The following is a 23,116-nucleotide window of genomic DNA, read 5'->3' as shown; positions in this document are numbered from 1 at the left end:
TCATAGATTAAGCTTTTACATTAAGATTGTTGAGCCATTTTGAGTTAATTTTTGTACATGGCATAAGGTAAGGGTTTAACTTCATTCTTTTGCATATGGATATCCAACTTTTCCAACACCATTTGTTGGAAAGAGTGTCCTTTCTTCATGGAGTGGTTTTGGTACCCTTGTGGAAAATCAATGGGCCACATACCAAGGTTTTATCACTGGGTTTTCTATTGAATCACATGTCCTTCTTTATGCTGGTACCACACCATTTAGATTATTATAGGCTTATATTAAGTTTTGATATTGGAAAGTGTGAGTTCTTCAAACTTGTTCTTCTTTTTCAAATTCCACTGGTCACTTGGGTTCCCTTTTAGGTACTCTTTAACCTGCCAAAAGACAGGGGTGGAGCTGCTGTGCAGACTCGGGGCTCAATCTATAGAAAGCCAAATTTTAAGAAGGAAATTCCTAAGTAGATATGTCCTGGTGGATGTCTTCAGCACCAAAGATAAAGAATTCAAGCAGAAAAAAATAAAAGTTATCCACAAATTAACAAAATCAGGGTGGTCTCAAACTAGATGGCTCAATATTAGAAGTTTCAGTTATGTTGTATTAATTGGTCAAATTCAATACTGAGTTCTAGAAGAAAAATTCTTTCTTCATGAAGAACAGAAAACAAGGGCAAACAATGACCTCCAACCCTTCCCCTGGGCTCCGCCTCTGAAGCCTTCGACATTTCCCAATTGTGTCTTCTAGAAACAAAGCCTTTTACTCACGTACTTTTGGGGGCATTCACAATCCAAACTATAGCCATAGTCATAAACGTTTGTGTGCCACACTGTGCTACATAGTTAAATAAGCCTAGCGAAAACTTTTAAAAATATAAATAGAACTTTTTGTTTTTGGTACCGGGGATCAAACTTGGGTCCTTGCACTTGCCCAGCAGGCGGTGGAACCACTGAGCTAAATCCCTGGTCCATAAATAGAACTTTTAAGAAAAAAACTTTTAAAAAAGAAAAGAAAAGCACAATTATAGTGGGTGACTACATAGAAGGCTTTCAGAATTTGACACTTTAGTAAACAAAGAGTAGATAAGGAAATGGAGGATTTGAATAATTAAAATTAAAGATCATATAAAAATAAATAAATAAATAAATAAATAATAGTTTATTTTGTTCCATACAGAACTGTGAAAAACTAACAGAAGTTTACTGTGTACTTGGTCACAAAGATAACCTAAATTAATATAAGAATATATATATAAAAAAGTAGAGATTTTCTAGGCTACACTCTACCTTAGTTCATTGAAATGACTATTCAATAATGAAAAGACTATTTTTAAAAGGTTATAACTAACTGAAAAGATAATAAACACCTTTCAAATAGCCAATGTATCAGAGAGGAAATCTAAACTGAAATTGAAATTATTAACAAAAGAGGAATGGTTCCATAAAATTTAGAAGATATATTTAAAACTATTTTTCTTTTGTTTCAGCCTTATGCATGTGAGGTAAATCCTCTACCACTGAAAAAAATTATAAACGACATGATGTGGAGCTCTGAAGAAACTAGAGAAATGGATAATTTTCTAGAAGAGTATAAATTAACAAAACTAATCCGAAATGAAAAAGTAAACTTGAACAGGCCCATGACTGTATGTAAGAGTAATGTGTGATTAAAAATCTATGACTGGGCCGGGGATTTAGCTGTGGTTTCACTGCCTGCTGTGCAAGCACAAGGACCCGAGTTCGATTCCCGGTACCAAAAAAAAAAAAAAAATCTATGACTTTGCTGGGAGCAGTGACATACATTTGTAATTCCAGCCAATTGGAAGGCTCAGGCAAGAAGGGCACAAATTCAAGGCCAGCCTGGGCAACTTACCAAGACTCTGTCTCAAGATTGTAAAAATGAAATAAAAATGGCTGGGCATGTAGCTCAGCAGCACCGTGCTTGCCTAGCATATGTGACGTTCTGGGTTCAATCCCTAGTACTGCAAGCAAACAAACAAGACACTCTGACTTAGTTAACTCGGTAATAAAAAGACAACCCAGGGCTGGGGATTTAGCTCAGTGGTTACGCTCTCTGCCTTGCAAGCCTAAGGTCCGGAGTTCAATCCCCAGTACCAAAAAAAAAAAAAAAAAGACAACCCAAACTGAAAAATGGACAAAGAATCTGAACAGACATTTCTCCAAGGAAGATGTATAAATACTCCATAATCATGTGAAAAGATAGTTGATATCATTGGTTACTAATGAAATGCCAGTAAGAAGCATGATGAAGATGGCATTTCATACTCAATAGGGTAAGAAGAATGAAAAAAATCGATAATAATGAGTGCTGGCAAGCACACAAAGAAACTGAAACCTTCAAACATTGCTGTGGACACAGAAGATGGCACAGTCACTTTGGAAAACAGTCTAGCAGTTCCTCACATGATTAAACTTAGAGTTATCATGAGGCCTGGCCATTGTGTTCCTAGGTATACAATCAAGAGTTATGAAAACATATGTCCACACAAAAATTTAAACCTGAGTATTTATGATAGCATTATTCATAATACCTGAAAAGTGGAAACAACCCATCAATGAACGAATGGTTAAATAAAATGTAATATATCCACACAATGGAATATTATTTGGCCATAAAAAGTAATGAAATTCTGAAACATGCCCTAACATAGATGAACCTTTAAAACATTGTACTAAATGAAAGAAGCCAGTCCCCAAAGACCACCTAGTTATGTGATTTGATTCACATGAAATGTTCAGAATAGGAAAGTCCATTAATAAAGAGTAAATGGTGGCCACTTAGGACTTGGGGTAGAGGTAGAGGAGTTGGGAGGTAGACAGCTAAAGGGTAAGGGCCTTCTTCTCCTTTTTTTGGTACCTGGGATTGAACTTGGGACCTTGCACTTTGGAGGCAGGTGGCATCACCACTGAGCTAAATCCCTGGCAAGGGGGCTTCTTTTTTGAGTTGATGAAAATGTTTTAAGTAGACCAATTATAGCTATATTTATCTATGAATGGGCTAAAATCATTGCATTGTACTCTTCATTGGGTAGATTGTGATACATGAATTATATCAATAAAACTATTAGAAAACTATGATAAAGGTATCCATGACTTAGTTGCTTACAGTTGACAGAATTGACATGGGAATAGTAGCTGCTGTGACTTCCTCCTATCTTAGTTACTTTCTCATTGTTGGGACACAACACCAGACACTTACAAATTAAAGGAAGACAGGTTTATTTTGGCTCATAGTTTGTGGAGGTTTCAGTCCATAGTCAGCTGGCTCCAAGGCAGGGCAGCATAGGACTGGGGCATTGCAGAGAAGGTTTAGTTATGGCATGGTGGCAGGAAGCAGAGGGATCAAAGGAGGAGGAGGAGGAAGAAAGACCCTTCCAGGCCACACCTCCAGTGACCCTTCTACCAGGTTTCACCTCTCAACATCACATTTAGCTATAAACTCATCAATGGGCTAATCCACTGGTGAGTATTGCATATCCATGATCCAGTCACCTCCCAAAAGCCCTACCTATGAGCACATGAGGCTTTGGGGGACATCTAGATATAATCCATAACAGCTCCTTATATTTTAGGGACTTAACACAATAGAAATTTATCTCTTACTCATGGAGAGGCCAAGGCAGTTGGGCCTCACTGATGGGCACCTGCTTCCCGATGGTAATTCCAGGATCCATGTTGTTTCCATCTTGTATCTTCATCATCTTTCCCAGGTAGCTGTCCAGTTCATTGCAGAAGTTCACTGTAGAAGAATGAAGTGCAGAAGGATGGGAAATCAGAGGTTCTTGTGACCTATGCCTGGAAGGGCTCTGCTTCTGTCCCATTCCATCAGCTATAATACAGCACATAGCCTAACAAGTGAGTCTCAGAAGGATATTCTTGGATGGTTCCAGGAAGAAGAAATGTTGACTTCTAACCAAGTTTTAAAGAATAAAAACTTCTGGCGGAGCTGCCTAGAGCCATCAGGCTGCACCACCCCTTATGGGCCTCCCAGCCAGGGGTGCAACAGTGAGGAGTGGAGCCGCGAGGGCACCTGTAGCACCACCACTCCACCCCTCCCTCTGGCCTCCTGGATCCACACCCCAGAGACACAGGGGGTCATAAAGGCCATTGGCCTGAGCTCTAGAAGATAGAGCAGAAGTGAACAACAGAAAGAGGGCCTCTCTCAGGCTCCTTGATGAAAATTGAAGCCCACTGAAAAAGTGAAGATAATCTCTGCAATAAAGGGCACACCAGACCACTGTACTTGGTAAGTTGGAGGGATAGCCTCCTCCCATTGGAACCTGGACAATCTTCAGGGGAAGGGCAGCTGGAAAGGGCAGTAGAACCTTGTAGAGTTCAACCCTGCAGGAAGACTGGGAGCTCAACTTGGGACTTGCAGCCAGAAATCAGCCTGAATCTCAGGGGTCTGCTGCTGGCTTGCCGAGACTAATTGACTTAGATCTGCACACTGCTGTCCATGTTTTCTATTGTGACAGCAGAGACATACCCTGAAGGAGGCCCTTCGTTTTTATTTTTTATTTTAAAAATTATTTTTTTCTGGGCCGGGGATTTCACTCAGTGGTTTCGCTGCCTGCTGTGCAAGCACAAGGACCTGAGTTCGATCCCTGGTACCAAAACCAAAAAAAATTATTTTTGCTCTTATTTTTAATTTTAGTTATTTTTTTCTATTCTTTAAAAAAAATTTCTTCTTTTTCTTTTCTTTCTCTCACTCTCTCGCTCTCCCACATTGTTCTTCATCTCCCTTCTTGTTCTCATTCCTGCCCTAATTCGGATTTCTTCTTTCTTTTTCTTTCTCCCAATTGTCATTAGTTTCAGAGGAAAGTCAATACAGTTTCTAGCTTCCCTATTGCAGATAGATTGTTCTGTTCTTGTCTTTGTTCTTTCATTCTGTCTTTTCCTCTTGTCTTCAACAGTTCCCTAGAGTTTTCATGATCTTCCTGTGTCCTCTGGCCTCACTTCTAACCTTTCCCTATCCTTCTACCTATCTATCCCTCCCTCCCCAAATTCTTCTAAGACCCTTTCCCAAAGGGTAAAGTTGCTATATTGAAGAGTTTATTCACTATAAACATATGTTGGGCTGGTCCTCGATTTTGATTTAATTCACGTTGTTAAAGGTGATACATTAATAACTACCACACATTGTCATTTTCTAAGCTGAACTTTATACTATTGTTGTTGCTGATTGTATCATTTGGGCTAAGGTGTTGTGATCAATCTAATCAGTTATCCTTCTGGTATAATGAAAATGAGATTGCCCCAGAGTCATTAGAGACTCAAACTTTAAGACCAGCTATATCTGGAAGACACCTCTGAGAAGCAATCATTCTATAAGGGTTCTAAATACAAGCAACAAAGATACCTACAATAAGCAATATTGAAGTATCAACCCAGGAACTAAACCAAGGATAGTACCAACAACAAAAATAGAAATGAGAAGACATTTAAGCAAGGCACAATCACAGATTTCCAGCTCACCAAGGTCAAACTCTGGGGGTAACAAGGTGGAAAAGTCTGATAATCAACCACCTGGACACCCTGAACTGATATCATAGGAAGTAACAAAAGAGATGAATGAGGCTCTAGAAAAATTCAAAACAGAAATAATTTCCCAGATAACTACAGAGATGGTGAGCAGAATGAAAGACATGATTAGAGACTCTAGAACAGAAACAGATAAAAAAAAAAATAGATGAGTTCAGGACCATGATGGAAGCCATGAATGTCCAGCGTAGGAAAGAAATGAAAATTATGAACACCCAACATAGGAAAGAAATGGAATCCATGAAACAGAGTCAAAGAGATATCCAGGTGATTAAGAACTCTATTGAAGGTATACACAGCAGACTGAGCCAATCTGAAGACAGAATGTCAGATATAGAAGACAGGATGGAGATCAGTGACCATGAAAAGAGAGATCTCTTAAAACTAGTAAGGGACCATGAGAAATCAATCCAACAGCTCCTAGATGACTCAAAGAAAAATAATATAAGACTGATAGGAGACCACAAAAAAGCAGGAGAAAGTACAAATGACATAAAAAAAAACTGTTCACAGAATTAATGACCGAAAACTTCCCAAACAGAGCAAAACAATTTGACATACAGATAAGGGAGGCATATAGGACTCCAACTAGCCATGATAAAAAAAAAAAAAAATCTACACCTAGACATATAATAATCAAGATCCCAGAAACCCAACAGAAGAACAAAAAAATTCAAGCAGTCAGAGAAAAGAAACAAATCACATGCAAAGGAAAGCTTATCAGAATCTCAGCAGACTTTTCAACACAAACCATCAAATCAAGGAGAGCCTGGGGTGAGGTATTTCAAACCTAAAACAAGCTCCAACCTAGACTCATGTGTCCTGCAAAAGTATCTTTCAAAATTGATGGGGAAATAAGATACTTTCATGACAAAGAACACCTGAGAAACTTCATGAATACCAAACCAGCACTCCAAACAATTCTAAAAATATTCTAGAAAAAGACAATGAAGGTCACAACTCCATGAGGCCAAACAGAGCAAATCCATTAGGCAAGGCAAGAAACTAAAATGAGAGGGGGGAAAAAAAATAAAAAAGAGCCAACAACAGGAAAATAACATGACAATGATAAGTCAATACATATCAGATTCAATGTTAATAACCATCAATGTTAATGGCCTCAACTCACGAATCAAAAGAAACAGACTGGCAGAATGGATTAAGAAGCAAAATCCAACAATATGCTATATACAAGAAACACACCTAGTTCAAAAAGAAACTCATAGACTGAAAGTAAAAGGATGGAAAACAGTTTTCCATGTGACAGAAACCCGGAAAAAAGCAGGGGTTGCTATCTTATTTGCAAAGTAAATTTCAAACCAAAACTAATTAAGAGAGACAAAGAAGGTCACTACATCCTTGTAAAGGGAACAATCCAAGAGGAGGAGATGATAATCATAAATACATATGCATCAAATACTAATGCCCCCAACTATACAAAACAAATATTAAGGGACATGGAAAACGAAATAAGCACTAATACAATTGTAGTGAGGGATCTCAATACCCCGCTGTCACAAACAGACAGATCATCCAGACAAAAATTAACAACAAAATACTAGCACTGAGCCAAGCTTTTGAACAAATGGACTTAAGAGATGTCTACAGAGTGTTCCACCCCACAAAATCAGATTATACATTCTTTTCAGCTGCACACAGGCCATTCTCTAACATAGACCACAACTTGTTCATAGAACATGTTTAAGTAAATGCAAAAGAATTGAAGTTATCCCTTACATATTATCAGACCATAGTGCAATTAAACTGGAGATCAATACCATAAGAAACCACAGGAACTTCACAAACACATGGAAGTTGAATAACATTCTGCTGAACAACCAGTGGGTCACAGAGGGAATTAAAGAAGAAATTGGACAGATTTTGCAATTAAATGATAATGCCAGTACAACATACAGGAATCTATGGGACACAATGAAAGCAGTTCTATGAGGGAAATTCATAGCAGTGAATCCCCACACTAGGAAAACAGAGTGAGCTCAAATAAACAATCTAATGCTGAATCTTAAGCTCCTAGAAAAAGAAGAGCACAACAAACCCAAAGCTCATACAAGGGAGGAAATTATACAGATCAGAGCAGAAATCAATGCAATGGAGACTAAGAGAACAAAACAAAAAATCAACAAATGAAAGAATTGGTTTTTCGAAAGAATAAATAAAATAGATAAACCCTTACCCAACCTTATACCAAAAAACCAGGAAAGGCTCAAATCCATGCAATTAGGAATGAAAGGGGTGAAGTCACAACAGATCCAGCAGAAATCCGGAGGATCATCAATACCTATTTCAAGAGCCTGTACTCTAATAAAATGGAAAACACAGAAGAAATGGACAGATTTTGAGATAAATATGAATTTCCAAAGTTGAACGAAGAAGATATAAAAATTCTAAACACCCCAATTACAATCAGTGAAAATTGAAAACGTAATTAAAAATTTACCAACAAAGAAAAACCCAGGTCCTTATGGCTTCACTGCTGAATTCTACAAGACATTTAGAGAAGAACTATTGCCACTACTATTTTTTTTGGTACCAGGGATCAAACTCGGGACCTTGCACTTGCGAGGCAGGCGGCGGAACCACTGAGCTAAATCCCCAGCCTATTTTTTTTTTTTTTTGCCACTACTCTTTAAACTTTTCAATGAAATTGAAAGGGAAGCAATACTTCCAAATTAATTCCTGGAAGCAAGTATTTTTGATTCCAAAACCAGGAAAAGACCCAACCAAAAAAGAGAACTACATGTTCATCAGTGTTCATTGCTGAATGGGCTATTAGGAGGTAGGGCTCACTTGGAGGAAAGCATCACTTTGAAGGTCAGATCTTGTCCCAGTTCCCTTATTCTTTCTCTGGCTTTATCCTTCTCTCTCTGGTCACTGGTTGTGGGGAGGTGAGCAGATTTTCTCCACCACTACCTCCATAGGTCCAGAAATCATGAAGCCAGATCACCATAGACTAACACCTCTGCAACTGTAAGCCAAATAAATCTTTCCTCCTTTAGATTTCTTATCTTAGGTACTTTGTCACAGCAACTAAAAGCTGACTAACACAAGCTAGGAGAGGAAAAAAATTGCTCATGACAGGAACAATAGAGATGAAGTAAAGAGATGATCTAGCTAGGTGTGGTAGCACAGCCCGTAATCTCAGCACACAGGAGACTGAGGCAAGAGGCTGGCCACAAGTTTGAGGCCGGCATGGGGTACATAATGAGTTCAAGGTTAGCTAGAACCACATAGCAAAACCCAGTCTCAAAAAAAACCCTAATCCAACTTTAACCCTAACCCTCTAACTCTACCCTGCCCCTAAGATCCATTGGATGGATCATGGAAGTTCTTGAAGAAGAAACTCCAAAGAAAGGCATAGAACAAACTCTAAGAGCTATTATTTGAGAAAGGTGTTGTTTCTGACATAGGGTCTCACTATGGGTCCAGGCTGGCCTTGAACTGTGTTCCTCCTGCCTCTGCCTGGGATTACAGGCAGACACCACCATACCTGGCAAAAAAAACTTTCTTGGAATAAAACAATTAGAAGCTATGCATGGGAAAGAGTACAACATATACCTGAAAATACAACCCAGAATGAATACCACAAAACACTCTAGGAAAATTACTGGACTATGAAGAAAAAGAAAAAAAAAAGTTGATATAAGAAAAAAATAATCAAGTGATTTAAAAGGGAAATAAAATTTGATTATCATTAGACTTTTAGGCAGTGCTACTTCATGCCAGAAGGAAGTGAAGTAAATGTTGAAGATACTCAAGGGAAAAAATCATGAGCCAGGGGTTTGACACCCTGTAACTCTCCCCACAATCCATGGAGCCCTGGTGAACCTGTACCTTTGGGGTTTTTTTGTTTGTTTTTTACCGGGGATCGAACTCAGGACCTTGCGCTTGCGAGGCAGGTGCCAGAACCACTGAGCTAAATCCCCAGCCCCTCTGTACCTTTGGTAAAACTCAGACTGGGGAGTGTTCAGGTATGGCCAAAAACCTCAGAACTTGCCTACGTGGTGAGAAAGGTCAGAGCTGTGGAGTCTACCCACTGCTCCAGTCCATGTACACACTTGAGGAAGCCGCCTTCTTGGGAAAGAGAAAGGTCTAACATGCTGTCCCCAAGCACTAGGCCAAAGGGACTCATTAAACAGGTTTCACTGGACACTTGTGTGCAGCCTGCCCTCCCTGACTCCAGCCCCAGACCAACTGCAACCTCAACTGGAAGTGCTCTTGCCTTTGACCAAATGGGGACATGTGACTATTTCCATGTGGACCTAACAAAACTCTGGTCCAGTAGCTGGCTGGTATTATACTGTCATGTAAGAATCACTAGGATTCACTGACTATTGATTCAGATAATATTTGGTGACATCTACTATGTTCCAGAATCTATGCTGGGCACGGAGAGACAGAGGGGTAACAAAATAGTTTCTGAACCCAGGGATCTCATACTTTAATAGGACAAAGATTGTACAGTGGGTGGTTAGTCAGGTTGGGCTGCTATAACAAAATACCATAGAGTAGGCAGTTCAAACAACAGGCATTTATTTCTCACACTTCTGGAGGCTGGATGTCCAGGATTGGGATGCCAGTGTGGTTGAGTTCTGAGGGTCCTCCTGGCTTGCAGATGGCTGCCTTCTTGCTCTGTCCTCCCATGGTGAGGAGAAAAGGCCCCACTGTCTCTTCTTTTGATGACACTAATCCCTTCTTAGGGGCCCCACTTTTGTGACCTCACCTAAACCCAGTCACCTCCCAAAGGCCCTACCTCCTGATTCCATTGCGCTGGGGTTAGGGCTTCAGTGTATGAATTTATGGGAGACACAAAAGTTCGGTCCCTAACAGGAGAGGATTTGAAAGCTGGTGGAGTGAAGATGCCAGAATGTGGGCTAGAGGAAGTGATAAGAGGTGAGGATCCTGTCTCCCAGGGCCTGGCTTTTCTGAAGGCTGCATGGTGGCACCTTGGACGTGCCAAGGTCTGGGACACAGGCAGGAGAGGTCTGTCTGGGGATGCTGGGTGCTGTCCAGCACAGGCTCCAGGGCCAGACGCCACTTACTGGCTATAGTGACTTGGGTGGGTCTCTCATCTTCTCTACATCTCCGAGCAAGTGATAGTACCTAGGTCACATGAGCATGATGGCTCATGTCAAGTGCCTCAGCCAGCCTGACAAGCATTCAGTAACATCTGTCCTGGTGGAGAAGGAGGAAGAGGAGGAAGAGGATGAGGGAGGAGGAAGAAGTAGAGGAGGGGAAGAAGGAAAGGAGAGGAGGGGAGCTGGAAGAAATAATTAGTGAAGGCAGCTGGGATATAAAAAGAATTCCAGTCTGGGAGAGAGTGACCATTCTGAGACTTCTGTTCCCACCTCTCATAAAACCTTCCCGGTGTCATGCGGCTGCCATGGCCTGGTGTCCCAGCTCTGCCCACAGCCTTCCCAAACAACCAGAGGCACTCGCCTGTGGCAGTGCTCAGAATGAGGAGAAGAAGCGAGCCAGCATGGAGCTGGGTGCTACTCTCTCCTGATCACACTCCTTCCCCTTGGAGCTGAAGTCCACAGCCTGAACAGCTGGAACCATGTGCCTCAATCCCTCGATGCCATCTCTGAGAACCCCACTCCGGGGCAGACCTGCCTTCCAGCTTGTGAAGGTGACAGAGATGGCCTGGATGTGTCCTGAGTTCAGAAAGGAGCCCCTGAGGCGGGGGTCCAGCAGCTGGCAGTGGACTCTGGCATTTACAGCCTCAGAGTGGGATGGTTCTGGGTGGATGGTGCCAAGCTCCAGGGCAAGCATGGCTGCGTGAAGCAAAGGGAACATCCTGGGCAGAGAAGGAGAGGTGCCAGGAGAATTGTCAGTAGGATGCTGAAGCTCTCCAGGAGGATAGCAGCACTGGAGGGGAAGAAGCAGGGTCTAGGTGCTGCTGCCCTTGTACATATGGGGTCATCAGAATGTTGCTCGCATGGTGACCAGGACTGGCTTGGCTCATGATGGGAAACTGTATGCAGGGGCTGATGTTGGAGGGTCAGTGGTAGGACCATAAATTAGGGTAGAGGGAGGGTAGACCAAGGCATAGGCCGAGTGGAGGGAGAGCTTGCAGTTATGGTCTGGTGATGAGAGGCCCTGGAAGTGTGATTAGCTGGTTCCACATGGCACCTTGGATGAAGAGGTTTTGAATCTCAGCATTGTCTCCCCAACTCCACTCAGAGCCCCTGTTTCCAACTAAAAAGATCCAACACACTCCATCTTTCTCAGAAATGTCTTCCTTAGGCTGAGTCCCCCCGCTCCCACTCCCGTCTCCTGGTAACTTCCCATGCTAGTCCTGAGACCCTGCGGGACTGAATGCCACTTGCTCCCCAGTGGCCTATAGCTGTCCATGGGCAGGGAGGGAGTTTCTCTGAGTGCTCTCTTGCAGTGACATGGATTTGTGTCCTTGTTCTTCAACTTGGCTGTGACCAGAACAAAGAGGTGTGGAGACCCCATTGTCCCTCATTTTGGATGTTGGTGTCATCCAGAATTGCACTTGCTTTTTAAGTAGTAAATCTAACAATGAAGAGGTTTGAGAATGAGGTGCACTTGGATTTGAAATTTTCTTGGCCACGTAGCGGCTGCGCAGTTTTGAGTCAGTGTTTAACATGTCTGAACCTCAGTTTCCACACTGGGTACTGGACATAGGGCTAGGGGATTTAGTTCTCTCCCTTCAGGGGAGCCTTTTAAGATGAGAGATCTACACCACTGCTTTCTATTCCATTTTCCTCATTTTTACAGGGAAGGACTCTGACAGATGTCTCAGTACACTGTGAGCCATTTTTCTGATAGCTTTGTATCTAGAAACCCTGAAGCCAAGAAGAACATGCTGAGCTGGGTTCAAGCTGAGCCTGCGTTGTGCCCAGGTGGCTTCTGACTTGGAAGCCTCCAACACAACACTGATTTCGAAAGCAGTGGATAAGGTACCCATCCTTCTGCCTCAGCATCTGTCCTTTACTATCTCTCATCTGCTCCTCAAGTGCTCCCAGTGGCATCTTGGAACTTCCATGGAACTTCCCTCCGTGACCATGGTGGAAGATCCCTTTCCTCCCCTCCTGTCCTCTTCCCACGTGCCCGCATTTGGATAGAGTCTCTTAAAATCACATTCCTCCAGTACCAACTTGCTGTAGGTGGGTGGAGTAACAGCAAGCCAGAGTGGCTGCTGGCAGCTCCAGAATCCAGCCACCTAGGCTCCCAGGGTGGGCACACTAGTAGGCAGGAGGAGAAGAGGAGGGAGCATTGTTAGGGAAGACCAGCCGCAGCTGCCCCCGTGGGAGGCTGGGAGGCCTGAATAGCTTCACAGCTCCAGCTTGGCTGAAAGGGGCTTGGCCCCTCCCTGGCGGTGTCCTGGAATAGATGACATTTTCATTGCAAGCTAACAAGGGGAGAAATCCAATTACCTCACAAAGGGGCTCCTGAAGGGGCCTTGCTGCCGGGAGAGAGAAGGGGTGAGGGGAGAAGGAACTCTGTGTGTGTGTGTACACACTGTCTTGTGCTGGACCGGAACAAAGCCCTCAGCCCTCTGGGTAACAGGGCTGTATGCAGTAGGGAGATGGACTATTTGGATTCTGCCAGGGGTCTGCCTGGGAGTCCTGGGAGCTCCAGCCCACCGAGGGCAACCCCCTACCGAGCTACCTGAGTGATGTGGGGAGGCCCCAGCTGCTGCTGGACCAGTCCCAGTGTCTCTGAGCCACACTCTCCACCCCAGAGACCTGGCTTCCTGCACCTTCCCCAGCAGGGAGTAACCGATCCACACATTTTGCTTCTGCCATATCCACCTAAAGATTACTTCTTTTTCTCCACACTGATTTAAAGTATATTACATAAACTTCATATTTGAAAAGAAAAGTTTATATCCTAACTGCAAATAGAACAAGTGGAAGCTAATTCCATGAAGAAATATATATACTTCAGTAACCTGGTGTTGGGGAGGCCGAGGGCTGTGGAGTGGAGCTTGGGGCTCTCTGGGGTGGGCTGATGGATAGGGAGCAATCAGCCAGGGTTTGCAACCCAGGTTTTTCTTGGGCCTCATCTCGGAGGGTGCAGAGAATGACTAGGGAACACTTGGCTCACCAGAGGTTCCAACAGCTGCACCAGGCAAGGCTGTGCCCCTAGGCTCCAAGGTCTGGCTATCTCACCCTGGTTGTCCAATGCTTAGCTCGTCTGTCTCTCCTGCAAAACAGAGACCAGGTGAGGATCTACTGGATCCTTAGAGGGGCCTACTTTGTGTTTTGTGGTGTGGTTGCAGGGTCCCAGAAGGAGTTCAAGGTTTAGGGCAGTGGTCGAGTGGTGTTATTGTGTTTTTCTTTTAAGGCAAAAAATGTTAATGTAGAGTTGTTTTTTTCTAAACTAAAACTTCAGTATTCAGGTTTAAGGGCAGTGTTGGCACTTTGTGATAAATAAGTGGGTTTTAGGTTGCAGTTTGGCACTCGGTCTCTAAAAGGTTTGTCACTGCTAGTCTAGGGTGAGTGGAGGATGAAGGCTCCTGGGACCTGCAAGTTGGGCCTCTGCTCTCCCTGCCTTCGGGACCTGGAGCAGGGGCCCAGACTCAGTCTCAGAGGAAATTAGCATCAGCTTCCTAAATCTGCCTTCAAAGGCTGGCCTGCCTGGAGGCCACACAGTGTGCTGCTTTGTACCTCGTTCCCTGTGCCCTCTGCACCCTCCCCGGGCTAAATGAACTCTTCTTTAGCCCAGAGGAGAGCGAATGGGCGGCTCAGAAAGCGAAGGACTGGGGGCTTTGCAGGGGCGCTGTGCAGGAATGTCTGATACGCCCCTCCAGGGCCAAGGCCTTCTCCAAACAGCCTTGTTGCCTGCTACGCCAGTCCCACCGAGACTTTTTAGGGAGCTTTGGGCCCAAAGGTATTCAGGTTGCAAGATGGGACCTATGCTCTCTTCCACCTTCCAGGCAATTCAGGCCATGGGGAAGGCTGGGCTTGCTAGGGGGCGTGGCTCAGGCTAAGCCACACCCATTCAACCCTAGAGACCCCTAGGGTTTAGGGACTTCCTACCTCACCTGCTTTCACAATAGTAAGGAATAGCGGTCTAACTGAGACATCTAGGGGTAGTTTAGAGGTGGGGCTCACCAGCATGATGCTTGGGGAGAGGAGAGGATGGTCTGCATGGCCTGAAGCTGTCCAAGAAGCTTGCAGAAAAGCTTGGTGAAAAGAGAATAATCATAAGAAATAAAGCAGCAACCAAGGTGCCCTCTACTCTTAAGGATCAATGCCTTTAACTTCCCTCCTCCCTCGCTCCAGGAGCTGGTGGAGGCTGGGTAAGTTGCTCAAGAGTACCAGGCATCTTGGCTGAGCCCACCCTGTCTTTCCTTGACGTCTGCCCGTTCCCAGCTTCTCTTCTTCCTTGTTGTCTTGTGACTTTAGACTCTGTTGAAAGCAGTTGTTGAGAGTCAGCTTTCTTCGCTTCCAGGACACCACTCTCTGCCTGGCCTCTTCCTACCTCTCTGCATTTCCTGATTCCCGATTCCTGTGTGATTCTTCCTATGGCCCCAGTGGGATCTCTGCTTCAGGGCTGTGTACACAGAGGGACCCAGCTGTCTCAGGCTGTGGGCTCCCTCTAGTTTGGGATTATTTGACAGGATTGGTCCCACCCCTTGAATGTACCTGGGCTTCATTCTTTGGCTTCCCCATCTGTTCCCAGACTCGTTTTAGTATTTTCTCTTCCCCAATGGCTCCCCAATGTGTATCTCCTTCCCTGACAACTCTCATGGCCCAGTGGACATCCATCCATCTGGAGGTCTCAGCTCAAAAACACAGAGGCCATCAACTGAAGGCAGGCTGCCTCTGAACTTTCTCACTGTGAGCTTTTCTTTCTTAGGCCCTCAAAGTGGAAGCTCTTGGGTTCTCATTGGTTCACTTCTGTGTTACAACTCTCATCCCCTTTCTGACCCAAACTCCCCCACCACACTGGCACATCACCCCACACCCAGTCACCAAGGCGACTGTGTCTCTGGATCGCCCTCATATCAGCAGCCCCTCGCTCCCTTGTCTCTGTCATTTCATATTTGACTGCTGATGTAGACTCCTGACAAAGGTCACTGCTCAGTCTGTCCCACACCCAAAGCGAGGCCTCGAAACCCAAGTCTGAGCACAAGAATCTCCCTGCTTGCCAAAACGCACATCACTTGTTCTTAATCCTCCACATCATCCCCTACACCTCACTACAGGCACTCACCTAAACACTTCTGGTCTTTTCATATTCATTCATTCATTTATCCAGTAAGTATTGATTGGATTGGTGGTGGGTGGGTGAAAATGAACCTGACCCTGGTCCTGCCCTGACTTTGGATGGATTCACGTCTTCAGGTGTTTGCCTGTGCTCACTTGCCATTCTGATAGGCCTGGCTCCATCTGGGAAATGCCTATTCATGAACAGAAGGGCTTATATTTTCTTCCCACAAACAAGTAAATCATCATGCACATATACACCTTGCAGCGGGGCTCTTTGAAGACATATGGACTAAGACTCAGAAACAGAAAACAAATAGTAAGATTGTTTTGAGTGAAAGTGACAGAAAATCAACTCAAACCAGTCGGAAATGGGAATTGTTGGTTCACATACGCAGACAGTACGAGGTGGAGCTGGCCTCAGGGACTCCAAGGATGTCACTCATGTTGTCAGCTTCCTCTGCTGTTCTGTCCTGATCTCCTCTACTGCAGAGAAAGGGGGAGAGGAGGATGTGGCTGCAGAAAGCTGGAGGCTCCATCAGTCGAGCTTGGCAATGCCCGGGAAAGACTTTCTGTCCTAGGACTCCAGGTAAAAACCCTAAGAAAGGGTTGTGACTGGGCCAATTTGGATCCTGTACTCATCCCTGAACCAATAGCTGAGCCAGGGGGATGAAGAGTCCTGATTGGCTGGACGTGAATCACGTACCCATCCTTATGGCCTGGAAGGCAGGGCATCACAATGGGCAGCCCAAGCCAAACCCTGTGGAATTGGGGATGAGCTGTTTTCCAAAGGAAGGAGGGTGCTGAAACTGAGAGAGATGGGAAAGGAAGTGGGGCAGATAAAAACAAAGACATTGCAGACAAGGCATTGCAGAATTTGATCTCTGATCCTTGATTCTTTCAGAGTACCATAGAGCCTTGTTGCTAGATGATCAAAGAGACGTCTCGCAGAGCATAAGGATGCTCCATGTAACCCTCCATGGTCCAGGTCCTCATTGTTGTACAGAAGCTGTTGGTGGAGCATTTCCTCACTTTGGGTGTCTCACTGACTTCTGCTTCCAACTGTAAGAGAAACTCCAAACTGAGACAGACTGGCATCCTGCCATCAACAGCTTGTCCATCAACAGGACAAAATACATGACTTGACAATTCTCAGACAACAGACAACAGCACAGGAGAGCAATCTTGAGAGAACAGAAACAAATGAGATGAGCCTGAGAGTACCAGCTTTGGGCCAGAAGGTGGTTTCCATCCTGAGGTAGAGGGATGGAGCCCAAACAGAGCTCAGTGCTACTGAGTAATGGAGAGGAGAGATCTCAGCAGAGAAAGTTTCAGGAATATGCATACAACTCTTGAGTCTTTAGATACAAATCTGTGCATGTAGTAAGTGAAACTCCAGACTGATAAATGCAAACAAACCACTACCCTTCTAGAGTAAGAGCAGCTCCTGGGGAGAATAAGATTAAACAATTTTTTTCCAAGCCCAAATGTGGAAATCATAAGAGGCCCTACTAGCTAGAGTAGAGAGATATGACTGAGTATATGAGACATCCATATATGTGATGAGAGATTCCAGAAAGGCAGTATTTAGGGCTGGGGATTTAGCTCAGTGGCACCGTGCCTGCCTGGCAAGCACAAGGTCCAGAGGTACCAAAGGGGGAAAACCCCCAGAAAGGCAATATTTCAATAGTGAGGATAAACTAGCTCTAGCGTTAAGGATAGTCCTACTTTTCAGAAAAGGTTTAAAAACAAGCCTTACAAAGATCATGCTGGCCTTTTGATGGTCTGCCAGAACAAAGTGCAACCCTTCTTTAATGAAAAATAACAAAATCCATCACCCAGCAACATGAATTTACACTACCCAGCATCTAATCAAGAATGGTTAGGAAAAAAAAGATGGTTAGAAATATAAGCAGAAAAATGGTACCCATAACCAGGAGAGAAATTGACCAATGGAAATATGTCCAGAAATAAAGGAGATGATGGAATTAGTACTCAAGGATATTAAAATAGCTCTTACAAATAATACTCATCTTTAATGATTTAGAGGAAAACATGATTTTGATGAAAAAAGAAATTGAAGATTAAAAGACCCAAATGGAACACCTAAGAGATGAAAACTCCAGTATTTGAAATAAAAAGCTCACTGGGTGGAATGTGATAGTATTATTTCATGGTAGACTAATGATTTAAGCAAGACCAGTTTAAGCCCACAGCAATACCAAGAGAATAACAAAGAGGTACAGCTATGAAGTCAGTAGTACAGACAAAATTGAATCTTGAAGCTGTGTAGCGAGCCTTATTAGTAGGATGCAACTGGCCTGTCAGCTCTCTCCTCATTTGGCTCCTGGGAATGTTGAGTGACCTCTCTGGCTGGTGAGTTTCGCAGAAGCCATCAGCCCTTCTCTGGGTACAAGTGACAGCTGGGGACGGGCATTTCTGCTGTGCCCTGGTGAGTGGAGGAGACTGTGTGATGGGGCTGCATTGCTGTGACTTGTGAGTAAGTTAGCCTGATTCTAGCTTTCCATGTTACGAAGTCTACCCACCCACAGCCAAGAGCCATGTTCTTCTAATCTGTGTCAATGCTCATAAATGGGATATCTGGTCTCCTTCTGCCTTGCTTCTTTATTTAATTTCTTGGTTGGCTGTAAAAGTCAGTATTAAGAAGATACTCCTCCCACCCACCCACCGCACACAGAGAGGGTGGCTTGTCTGTCAGAGTCCAGATGGAAAAGGGTACGAATGGGCCATTCCCACTGGCCTGGGGCAGCTGTGAGCCTCAGGTCCTGGAATGGGGAAGGAAGGATGGTGGCGAAGGGGAAGAGAGGAGCACAGGAGCTCTGTGCAGAAATGTGCCAGCCACTGGGCTCCTGGAGGACTGGAGGTGCCTTGGATTGGCCCAGCTCCGGGGGAGGGATTCAACGTGCTGCCCTTCCTCCCAGCTCAGCATTTCCCTGAGTCCCAAGGACCCACTCAGCCAGGCAAGTTACAATGAAGTCACAAGCCGGGTGGGAGACCTGGATTCCTGGCCCAGCGAGGCCACTAACTCACTGTGTGGCCATAACCAAGTTATACTTCTCTTCCCTCCCACATTTTGGCCTCAGTTTCCCCACCTACAACAAGAGGATTATGTTAGATAAGGCCTAGTCATGATTCCTTCTGCCCTTTATATTTTCTGCATCTCTAGCCTAAGACTCCAGCCTAAGGCTACCTTCAGATGGATTTTGGCCTAAACTGATTTAATCATTTTTTCCCAATAAGTTACAACATCAGGAAGGAAGATTTCACCTACAAATTGGAATTTCCAGCTTCTCTTGAAAAATTCTAAGTTCTCATTCCATGGAAATAATAAACTGGCCTGAAGAAGCAGGTGACCTCCCCAAGTGGCCACTACATTCATGCAGTACACCGAGAGCAGAGAAGCTACAATAGAGACCCAGGGCCCTGGATTTCCAGACAGTGTCGCTTCTGCTGTATTCTGTCCCCCAGGTGGGGCAGGAGAGAGGAATGACAGTGTTTCAGAGCTGTCTGTGTTTACACCAAAGGAAGCTGACAAAGACTGTGAAAGGGAGAGACAGAGGACTTCATGGGTTTCGTGGGTCCCTGGTATTGGACAGGAAGCACAGCAGAACCCCAAGGTTGCCTGGCCTCTCCCTGGCTTCTCTTCCTCCTGCCCCCACTAGTAGCTGAGCAACAGGCTGGGCTGAAGCCTTCCCCTACAGGTCCCTCCCCACCCCCAGCCAGGTTAAATCATTGTCAGAGGAGCAAGGTCAGCCACCAGCTGGCTGCCCCCTGCAGCGAGGCCAGTGGAGGTGTAAGGGCATGGGGGGCCTTGGGGAGGGTCCTGCCTTCCACTGCCACAGCCTCAGACTCCACCCTCCACAGCCCTGGGGCTCCCACCCCCACCAGGCTCCTTGCTGGACTGTGGTGCTGAGGAATAATCTCTCCTCTGCTGACAACCTGGCCCAGAGAGCTCTCTGGCCAGTGTCAACCAAAGTAAATTATTGAGTGCCCAAAGCCTCTGCTTTCTCACCTGTCAAGTGGGATGAATAATAACTCCTACCTTGAAGAGGCACACTGAGGATAGGAGGACAGGAGCAGCCTGGTGGGAGTCGCTATGGTAGGTCAGCTCAGTGATCGTCCATTTTCTTCCCTCCCCTTGTGCCCTAGGGTCTGCTTCTGGGGTTCTCCACTAAGCTGCTGGGTCCCAGTGTCCTATAGGTTGGCAGGATAGTCTAGAAGTGAGAACACCAAAATAGAATATCCTTTAGCTTTTAGGGTAGTGATTAGTAGGTAGTTTCTGCTTTTTTTGCCAAATGCTCACTCCATGCAACACTCTCTGTGCCCACAGCTGTGTGTAACAGGGAATAACCATCCTCCCCACTCGCAGATGGGGAAGCGCGCGTCCAGCGCAGTCCGAGTGTTGTTCAAGATCACAGAGCTCATGAGCAGGGGAGCCTTCCTTCTCACCTGAACCTCCCAGTTCAGGTCTGGCCATGGGCAAGGCTTTGCCTGTTGAAGGCTCATCTACCTTGAGTTGGGGGAAGGGTGCCATGGCTAAGGGCAGATTCTCTCCCCTCCATCTTTCCTCTCCTCCAAACTGTGAGCACCTCTTGCCCAGATGGGTCACTCAGTGGTTCATCCTCCTCTCCTTGCAAAGCTAGCAGAAATATCACTGCGTCTGAGAAGTCTGTCTGACTTCATCTCCCTGGAGATGTTTTCCTTCTCCATCCCGACTTCTGGGTTGCTCTGTAGCTCTGGGGACTCATCTCTCAAGTGCAGGTCCCTTACCTCCCTGCCCAGCGCTCTCTGTCCCTGAGTGGAAGGCTGGATGGCAAAGACGAGGAAGGTGATATCTATCCTCCACAGGCCTCCATCCCAGCCTCTGTTCCCAGGAATGCCTCTTTCTCCTGCCCCTCTTCACTCTGGTCCAGGAAGGACAGTCTATTGGCATGGGCAGCAATGTGTATCAAAGTCTTCCAGAGCACATAACTCTGACCACAGTTCCAGTTTGAGGAGAGTTTCACAAAGAAATAATGAAGTGATGTACAGTTGGCCCTTGGTAGCTATGAGCTCCACATCTGAGGATTCAGTAACTCATGGGGTCAAGAAGTTCAAAGAATAAATCATATGTGTGCTAAACATATATTGATTCTCTTTCTTTGTCATTCTCGAAACAATGCAGTGTAACAATTATTTACATACACTTACATTGTATTAAGTATTTGAAGTATCTAAAGATGACTTAAAGTTTATAGAAGGCTCAGACTGACTGAGACAGAAATAGGGCAAACAATTCCTTTCACAATAGCATCTAAAAAACTGAAATATCTAGGAATCAACCTAACAAAAGAAATCAAAGACCTCTTCTCTGAAAACTATAGCACTCTGAAAAGAGAGATTGAAGATGATATCAGAAAATGGACAGACATCCCCTGCTCCTGGGTAGGAAGGATCAATATAGTGAAAATGACCATACTTCCAAAACTGCTATATAGATTCAATGTAATCCCAATTGAAATTCCAGCAGCATACTTCAGGAACTTTGAGAAAACAATCCAAAAATTCATTTGGAACAAGAAGAGACCCAGAATAGCAAAAGCATTTCTAGGTAACAGAGACATGGCAGGGGGTATCACAATCCCCAACTTGAAACTATACTACAAAGCTACTGTGATAAAACCAGCATGGTACTGGCAAAGAAACAGACCTGAGGACCAGTGGAACAGATTAGAAGATGCAGAAACAACTCCAGACACACTCAGCCATCTCATCATTTTTTTAATCTCATCTTTGATAAAGGAGCCAAACACCATTACTAAGGGTGTTTATTAAGCCCATTTAATAAATGGTGCTGGAAAAATTGGGTTTCAACTTGTCAAAGATTAAAACTAGACCTATATCTCTCACCATGCACTAAACTAAAATCAAAATGGATTAAAGATCCAAATATTAAAATAGGAAAGGCTAAATCAGCTGAAACAGAGGTTAGGTAGAACTCTTGAAAACATTGGTGTAGGAAAAGATTTTATGAACAAAACCTCAGTTGCCCATGAACTAGCACAATCAACAGGTGGGATCTCTTCTTATTAAAAGGCTTCTGCACAGCAAGAGAAACCACCAGGAGAGTGGAGAGACAACCCACAATGTGGGAAAAAATCTTCACTTGCTCTTCCTCAGACAAAGGTCTACTATCTCGAATCTATAAAGAACTTAAAAAAATCAGACCCCCCAAATTTAAAGACCCAATCTGAAAATGGGCATCTGCAATGAAGAGACATTTCTCAGACAAAGAAGTAGAAATCGCAAATAAACATATGAAAAAATGTTCAACATCACTGGTCATTCGAGAGATGCAAATGAAAACAATGGTGAGATTCCACCTCACTCCAGAAAGAATGGCTGCTATCATGAAATCAACCAATAACAAATGCTGGTGGGGCTGTGGGGAAAAAGGAACCCTATTCTGCTGTTGGTGGGAGTGTGGACTGGTGCAAGCACTGTGGAAATCAGTGTGGAGATACCGCAAAGAACTAGGACTCGAAGTCTCATTTAACCTAGCTATTCCTCTGCTGGGTATCTTCCCCCAAAGAATTAAAAGAATCATACCACAGTGATACATATGCACCCATGCTCATAGCAGCACAATTTTTAATAGCTAAAACTTGGAAGCAGCCAAATTGCCCATGAGCTGGAGACTGGATAAAGAAAATGTGTCTTTTTTATAAAATGGAGTACTACTCAGCCATCAAAAATGAGAAATTAGAGACATTTGTAGCTAAATGGATGCAGATTGAGGCCATACTCTTAAGTGAAATAAATAGGACACACATGTGTAAATACCAAATAATTTCTCTAGTGTGAGAAACTGAAAGTGTAAATAAGGACTAAAAGGTATAATAGAGAATGTGAAATAGGAAGAAAAGGGGCAAAGGGGAAGGGGAAGTGGGAGGGGTAGGGAAAAGGAAAGAAGGGGATGGAATTAATATGAGAAAATGAAAAAATGGAAACAAAGTCTTTGTAAATAGGGAGGGATGGAGGGGTTGAAGGGATGGCAGGGGAAGGGGGAAAAGTAAGAACCAAGAGAAATTATGTAAAGGTGCAAATTTCTAATGATGAATGTCATTATATTGTATACCTGAAATGTACCAATAAAACAATATTAAAAAAAGTTTATGGGGACCGGGGATTTAGCTCAGTGGTTCTGCTGCCTGCCTTGCAAGCCGAAGGACCTGAGTTCAATCCCCGGTACCAAAAAAAAAAAAAAATTTATGGAAGACTATGTATAGGTTATCTGCAAATGCTGTGCTGTTTTGTACTAGGACTTAAGTAGTCAAGAATTTTGGTATTTGCTGTGGG

The 23,116-nt window shown here is 44.3% G+C and overlaps 1 protein-coding gene across 1 annotated transcript in view; it reads left to right on the top strand.

Moving 5' to 3' along the window:
• Tspan15 (tetraspanin 15) overlaps positions 1-18,362 on the top strand; it is an 85,264-nt gene extending 66,902 nt beyond the window's left edge. The window contains exon 9 of the mRNA XM_013072931.3: positions 1,481-18,362. Within this exon, the coding sequence (XP_012928385.1) occupies positions 1,481-1,499 (19 nt within the window). The 3' untranslated portion in view covers positions 1,500-18,362. The remainder of the gene's footprint in view (positions 1-1,480) is intronic.
• Positions 18,363-23,116: the final 4,754 nt, after the last annotated feature.

This window comes from Heterocephalus glaber, unplaced genomic scaffold (assembly GCF_053883595.1).
Source record: "Heterocephalus glaber isolate CG9 unplaced genomic scaffold, H.glaber_assembly_v1.0 deba00001497, whole genome shotgun sequence".
NCBI lineage: Eukaryota > Metazoa > Chordata > Mammalia > Rodentia > Bathyergidae > Heterocephalus > Heterocephalus glaber.
The sequence above is the reverse complement of the archived record's forward strand: the minus strand, read 5'-3'. Positions and strand labels throughout refer to the sequence as shown.